At 40.8% G+C, this 7,330-nt stretch overlaps 1 protein-coding gene across 4 annotated transcripts; it reads left to right on the top strand.

Moving 5' to 3' along the window:
* Window positions 1-1,739: 1,739 nt before the first annotated feature.
* LOC149168292 (ubiquitin-conjugating enzyme E2 5A-like) lies at window positions 1,740-5,196 on the top strand. Of its 4 annotated transcripts, none has more exons than XR_016259745.1 (6): window positions 1,740-2,315; window positions 3,208-3,438; window positions 3,721-3,775; window positions 3,941-3,984; window positions 4,092-4,244; window positions 4,433-5,196. XR_016259745.1 is itself a non-coding variant. In XM_089428220.1 (6 exons), the coding sequence occupies exons 2-5, from the start codon at window positions 3,223-3,225 to the stop codon at window positions 4,198-4,200; spliced, it is 429 nt and encodes a 142-aa protein (XP_089284346.1). In that variant the 5' UTR covers window positions 1,740-2,315; window positions 3,217-3,222; the 3' UTR covers window positions 4,201-4,244; window positions 4,433-5,196. The 4 variants fall into 4 exon arrangements, 3 of the variants coding, with proteins under 3 accessions (XP_089284346.1, XP_089284345.1, XP_089284347.1); XM_089428220.1 differs by having other exon boundaries at window positions 3,217-3,438; window positions 4,087-4,244; XM_089428219.1 differs by having other exon boundaries at window positions 4,087-4,244.
* Window positions 5,197-7,330: the final 2,134 nt, after the last annotated feature.

Genomic DNA, 7,330 nt, shown 5'->3' with positions numbered 1-7,330 from the left:
TAAATGACGTCATTATATATTCCCTTCTAATTTTATATTTTGAGTTTTTTTTAAACATTATCTTGTTAAAATAAAACATATTTTACAAAAGAAAAGCCATTTTTCGGACAATCTTATTGCAAAGAAATTCTTAATCGCCTTTAAATAAGCTTCGACTTATTGAATGGCCTCAAGGGTGGAAGGTTTAAAGCCATGACATACCCCTCGATGGACTCTATCATGCCATCAATATACATGTAATTCTATGTTGGACAGAAGTAAGAAAGTAAGCATTAATTCTATGTTCCTACAAACGTTTCAGTAAGGGCCATGATGCATGCTCTCTTCTTCGACTATAATCAATCTCTTATTAGTCCCTGCCATCTGGCATCCGGCAGGGACTATAGTGATCGATAGGACCCCCACTTAGCATTACTTGACCCCTGCGTTTCTCTGTTATACGGCGGTTAGAGAGGAGATATGCTAAGTTTCGTTTGCAGTCATTCTTTGGCCATCGTGCGCCATCTTATTTGGCCTCTTCCCGAGGCGGAAGAGGCCGGACCATAGCTTAAACGAATAAACCCGGTGCATTTTCGCGCTAACCGTCACGGTGTCTGGTTTTAATGCTAGCATTACTTCTGCCCGGTATGCGGTTTAGTAAAGCTCGGTGCATATGCTAACGTTTGCTTGTTCTTTGGCAGGTGTCGGCCGTATGGTCAAGGTTTGCATGGCGGGACGTGTCCGCCTAGCGGCTCGGCGGTTTTGTACGAAGCATTTGAAAGCTCTTTGCATTGAGATGTGCTGTTGTTTCTCCCATGCTTCCTGACCAAGTCACTTTGTGCTCGGATATGCGATGTGGCCATTTCAGTCGGAGCTTCAATGGCCATCCCTTGCCCGTTTTCATATGGGTTTTGCAATGGAGAATCGACAGTGGATTCAGAAACTTCCTCAGACGGAATCTCTACTCCTTCCACAGGGGTAGGAACCAAGGCTACGATATTGGCACGGCAGAGAGGGCAGTTTGAATGGGTACTGAGCCACATATCAATGCAGGGCAGATGAAAAGCATGTGTGCATTTGGGAAGAAGCCTGTGATTCTCGTCATCTTGAAATTCACTCAGGCGAACTGCGCATTCATTATCGTGTACCAGGCCATCACCTCTACTGTATTTGAAAGCTGGGAGAGAATTGATGACAGATTCATCAAGCCCACGAGTGAGAATGGGCCATTCACCCCTGCCATCTGGCATCCGGCAGGGACTATAGTGATCGATAGGACCCCCACTTAGCATTACTTGACCCCTGCGTTTCTCTGTTATACGGCGGTTAGAGAGGAGATATGCTAAGTTTCGTTTGCAGTCATTCTTTGGCCATCGTGCGCCATCTTATTTGGCCTCTTCCCGAGGCGGAAGAGGCCAGACCATAGCTTAAACGAATAAACCCGGTGCATTTTCGCCCTAACCGTCACGGTGTCTGGTTTTAATGCTAGCATTACTTCTGCCCGGTATGCGGTTTAGTAAAGCTCGGTACATATGCTAACGTTTGCTTGTTCTTTGGCAGGTGTCGGCCGTATGGTCAAGGTTTGCATGGCGGGACGTGTCCGCCTAGCGGCTCGGCGGTTTTGTGCGAAGCATTTGAAAGCTCTTTGCATTGAGATGTGCTGTTGTTTCTCCCATGCTTCCTGACCAAGTCACTCTGTGCTCGGATATGCGATGTGGCCATTTCAGTCGGAGCTTCAATGGCCATCCCTTGCCCGTTTTCATATGGGTTTTGCAATGGAGAATCGACAGTGGATTCAGAAACTTCCTCAGACGGAATCTCTACTCCTTCCACAGGGGTAGGAACCAAGGCTACGATATTGGCACGACAGAGAGGGCAGTTTGAATGGGTACTGAGCCACATATCAATGCAGGGCAGATGAAAAGCATGTGTGCATTTGGGAAGAAGCCTGAGATTCTCGTCATCTTGAAATTCACTCAGGCGAACTGCGCATTCATTATCGTGTACCAGGCCATCACCTCTACTGTATTTGAAAGCTGGGAGAGAATTGATGACAGATTCATCAAGCCCACGAGTGAGAATGGGCCATTCACCTGGAGGACCTTGGTTTTGTGCGAAGCATTTGAAGAGCAGGCGGTGTGATTCTTTCCTCTCCTTCGTTGTGTATCTTTCCTAATTGAATACTGGGTTGCCCGCATTTCTTTAACCGGTGGACTGTCCTTTATATCCTGCAGTTTGTCATTATTGAGGCGTTGGGTGGGTATTGTTTTCTGCAGATTTTGAGCCTTTGGTGACCTTGTGCTGTGGTTGGTGCTCTGGTTCAGCCGATTCACCAGGTGGGTTTCTCTCATATTTTAGCAGTTTCATACTCTTGCTGTTTTGATGGCTAATATGTATAATATTGAAGTATGTGGGTATTGGTATTTGGTCTTAGATTCTCCTCTCCAGTATCCCTTTAACCTATAATGTATGTATGATTAAGATGCGATTTTATGTTTTGACAGTCCTGTTCAGATCACTTCAAGCTATAATGTATGCTTTATTTTATGGATATATATATTTTTTCATTTATGACCAAGATCTCCTTATTTAGATGCCCAATAGGTTACTAATGTACATGCTCTGCTATGTGGGTATTGTGTTCTATTTTGACTTAGCAAGGGCCGCCCCTTATTTGATTCACTCGTTCTATCTACCAGTGAATCTCTTTGGCTTCTGCTTTCATTATCTTCCTTTGCCTCTGTGTTATGCTGAACTTGTTTTTCAGTTTCTAACCGTCTCCGGATGAGCTGATCATCGATTCATCTTAGCTCTAGTTAGCCTTGGTGCAGCCGATCTTTATCTTATCTGCTACTATGAATCTGTTTAGTCAGACTGCTCAGGATCTCTGCCAATTTGTTGGGTAATATTTGTGCTACGTGCCCTTATGTCTTCATGAAATTGATCAATTTCTCTTTACAACTGCAAAACGGTTTTCCATCTTTGCCAATCCATCACTCATTATTTGCCTCCACAAATCACCTTTGCTCAACAGTCTAACCGGCAAACACTTATTTTTCTATATCGATGTTAGTAATAACATCTCCATTTTCACAACCCCGCTGGTTATTGGGTTTTTGGAAAATGGCGGGGGACTTTGTTGCGGGTTGGGGAAAGGGGTGGTTTGCTTTATGGCTTTTTAACTGGATCTGAGCGGAACTGATTCTTTTTTGGTTGTATTTGCTGAAGGAACTCCAGTAAGACATGGCCAGCAAGCGCATTCAAAAAGAACTCCAGGACTTGCAGAGGGATCCCCCCACTTCCTGCAGTGCAGGGCCTGTTGGCGAAGATTTATTTCATTGGAAGGCAACCATAATGGGCCCAACTGAGAGCCCTTACGCCGGAGGGGTTTTCTTTGTTATGATCCACTTTCCTCCAGATTACCCCTTCAAGCCCCCGGAGGTTAATTTCCAAACCAAGGTAAGTAAATTCAGAAATTCATTTTCTTATAGCTGCAACGCTTCTCTGCTGAACACAAATTCAAGCTATCAAGAGTAAGCTGTGCTTTTGAATTAGTGTTATTTGGATCACTTATATACAGCTTTATAAATCATTGTTTTCTTAATGTGTCTGCCTTCTCTGTAAGATAAAATATTCAAGTTTACTTGAGCCGTTAGACACCCAATAGCAAAATATCACGCTCTTAGATTTGATAAGATTATTATGCACATGGACTGATAACCTATAAGGGTTGGCTCTCAGTTAGATCACATATTTCTTACCCTGGTTTGCTCAGAAACTGCGGGTGGCATTCCAGGTTAGTTGTCGGAATATTTGGTCAGTTTTTATCTATTGTACGCAGAACTAGGGTTGATATGCAGGCAACAGGAGTGATCTTTTTCTTTTGAATTGGTGTCTATACCTAGATTATGATTTTCTCAAGCAATCACAAATGGAATTACACCATGATCGTGCTTTGCAGGTCTTCTCCTGACGATGGCTGGCATAGGGGATGATGCAATGACAGTAAGCAAATTTTATGCCCTCTTTTACGTTGGAAGATAACTGGTGCAATGCGGTCATTTATTCCAAACTCTGCTGTTGTTCACACCAATAGTTTTGGTCCAGGGCAGTACGTCATCAACCTCTAAAGTCTTCTTGTATCCCATGGCAAACAAGGGGTTGAGCCAATGGAATTTCATCAGGCTCCAAACATTGGCTCTGGAATATGGAGTCAACTGATTAATATGGCATATCTCATGTTGAGGATTAAATCTGGCAGATCTGTATGTACATCTGAATCCAATTCCTAGTAACTTGCCTTTTAGGCTTTTCTTTCTTATGGGGCTGTCATATTTGCTACAATCTCTGGTTGCTTTAGGCCTACTTAAATCATTTAGATGACTGTGTGGATGTACATATGATTTTCTATGATTTAGAGAATAATGATGCTATGATCTTTCTGTTTGCATAGGCAACCCTTCTCAGCTCTTGGAGCCTACGTAGATATATGGTTTCCCAAGCTGCTGGGCTCCAAAATACCATTGTCTCTGGGCCAATGACTCAATCATCTTTGCACCAAAGAAAACAGAGGCCAGCACATAGCCTTCATAGGAAAAATGCTCTGTTCCTCCCAAGTACTCTACGAACAAGTTTATCAGATATGGACCTATATATGTTGCACAGCTAAATATGCCTGCAAACAAAGCATTGATTATCATTCCCTTCCAAACAGATGACAGGATGGCCTTTAGCATTGATGGGTTCTGTATATTTGTCTCGACCTTTTGGCAGCACCAGTTGGTTTCAAGTCCTCGATATGACTCTTCAGCAGTATCCTTGCCTGCAACACTTGGTACGTCATCAAGCTCTAAAGTCTTCTTGTATCCCATGGCAAACAAGGGATTGAGCCAATGGAATTTCATCAGGCTCCCTAAGTTCAGCTGATGTACTCTGCCTAAAGCCCATCCTTAAATCCTCCACTTCGTACTATGTAAAGAAGCACTGGAGCTCTCAGCTGGTACTTTTAGTATATGCGAAATTGTTGATGGCACTTCCATGGAATCAACAGACATCAGGGTATAGAGTCTTCGGCAGAATCTTTCGTTTGCAATGTTGAAAACAGAATATCAGTGGACAACCAGATGGATTTTTGTTTTCGTTTCTGTTGTATTCAGATTTAGGCAAGGCAAACAGAAAACTTACTCCACTATATCTCCTGCTATAGCATGAAGAGTTTCTTACTAGGGAGAACACATAGACACATTGCATCATTTGAGTTTGAAAATGCTTAAAATGATTCCCAGATAACTCAAAACAACACACATATTGTGCATCATTCAAGTTTCAAAAGTTGTCTTTCTCTAAAGTTGTCTGTATTTGTTGGAAGAATGTTACGAGTCAGGAGCTTGAGTATATTTTGTATGAACACCAACCTTGTTGCTTAATTAACATCATATTTCCGTACCTGTATTTTTGTAATATTAATCTTTCTGGCGAAAACATTAATTGACCGCTCAATGCTAATTAAATTAAATGCACTTGCCTGTATCAATGACTGAAAGTCTTACAGTTAGCTGGCTTTCTAGATTTCAGGTTATGGGTCTGGATCGAACAGCTACTAGAGAAGGCAGGCTCGAAGGCAGGCTCAACTTCACGCAGGGACTCGCTGCGTCGCAGCTTATCTTGTTTAATAATACACAAATAACAAACAGACATAGGACTTGGCCGCTATTTATTATCCTCTTCAACAACATGAGTGCCTCATTGCCAATGTCTTCCTTACAAAGCCAAGAAAGTGGCTATCGTACTATTGTTATGTTAATGGAACTCGTTGTTATATATTTTTGTTGAGACGGATGGAAAAAAAATTGGTTTCGGTCGAATGAACCGACTGTTATACAGTTACAGGTTTTCAAATGAACCGACTGTTATACAGTTACGGGTTTTCAAATGAACCGACTGTTATACAGTATGAGTTTTCTGGGATGCCAAAACATTCTGGAGTATCTGAAATTTGAAAGAGAAACCTGAATGGTTAGCGGAGTGGGAATATTTGGAAACAAAGAACGAACGATATGTGAATATCCACAAAACAAAACAGAACAGTACATAACATTTCTGAGGCGGGGTGGACAACTCATCCCTGAGTCTCCAACAGCAATATAGATGATGTTGCACTTGACAAGTGACTTAGACTCTCAAAATACCTGCAATAAAACATTCCAAAATCATAAATAATCTTAAAGGCCAATTTAAATCTTTTTCGTGTTTTCTCGCATGTGGACAAATGATTGTTTTTACAATAAACTTTATTTTGTTACTTTTCCTCACCTACTATTATTCTAAACTTCTCTTACTCCAAGGGTGCTGTACAATGTTTAATTTCACATAAACACATTTGTTTGCCTTTCTACTTCCAAAATAGCCCTAATATATTTTCTCCATTATTGGGAAAGAACGTTGGCACTTCTTGGCCGAGAAGATTAGTATAGTCTTAAGACATCATGTCGATGGCATTGATAAATCTCTGCTGCAAGTAGAGAATTGTGAGAATATCGTTAGAGTCTTCATGTTCTTTCAATCAACCATAAACACAAGCAATGCAGGTCCTATTCAAATCACGTGGCTGGAGAAAGAGAAGGTGCAATGGAGATTCATATGAACTTGCAGGTGTGGCTCTTCAATATTTGATAAAATCTTCAAGGAAATTTTTAAAGCTGAAGTTAACTTCTTGAAATGGCACTATTAAAGTTGAATTCTGTCTCTATTACAATCAAATATAAAAAAGTGAATGCATATAACTCTAAGATGACTCGAATTACTAGAAAATCTAATCTGTTCATTGTGCCAAGGGGCGCTCTCCAGCTCAGTATGGAAGAGATGTTGTAATATTCTGTCCTATTATATGAACATTTTGACTTGGTCAAATTACATAAAAATAATTAAAATAAAATTCAAGTAAAATAGTCAATTTACTGTTGGCAGTTTTTGGGCTCCAGATTTTGACAACCGATGGTTTTACCAATATATATATATATATATATATATATATATATATATATATATATTCTAGCAACCTAAATTCATCTTAACTCCGGATCTACCAAGCATGAAGAGAGATCAAATCTCTTGAGTTGCAAAACTCTTTTAGAGTGAAAAGAGATTCCATCCCTCTCTGTGCAGCATCAAGAGAGATCAAATCTCTTGAGTTGCAAAACTCTTTTAGAGTGAAAAGAGATTTCATCCCTCTCTGTGCTTATAAGATCCAGAGTTAAGATGGATCTAGGCTGGTAATAGATCAAGCAAAGCATATCCACTTTAAATATATACGTGATACAAGTAGTGTTAATCAAGCATCACACCATGAAAG

This window comes from Pinus tabuliformis, chromosome 4_2, assembly GCF_031772625.1.
Source record: "Pinus tabuliformis cultivar Carrire ecotype Pingquan chromosome 4_2, CPIR1, whole genome shotgun sequence".
NCBI classification, from domain to species: Eukaryota; Viridiplantae; Streptophyta; class Pinopsida; order Pinales; family Pinaceae; genus Pinus; species Pinus tabuliformis.
The sequence above is the reverse complement of the archived record's forward strand: the minus strand, read 5'-3'. Positions and strand labels throughout refer to the sequence as shown.

Coding starts and splice junctions, on each gene's coding strand:
- LOC149168292 (XM_089428220.1), top strand. CDS start 3,223: ATGGCCAGCAAGCGCATTCAAAAAGAACTCCAGGACTTGCAGAGGGAT. Junction 3,439..3,720: donor AGGTTAATTTCCAAACCAAG/GTAAGTAAATTC, acceptor GTTGGCTCTCAG/TTAGATCACATATTTCTTAC. Junction 3,985..4,086: donor TAGGGGATGATGCAATGACA/GTAAGCAAATTT, acceptor GTTTTGGTCCAG/GGCAGTACGTCATCAACCTC.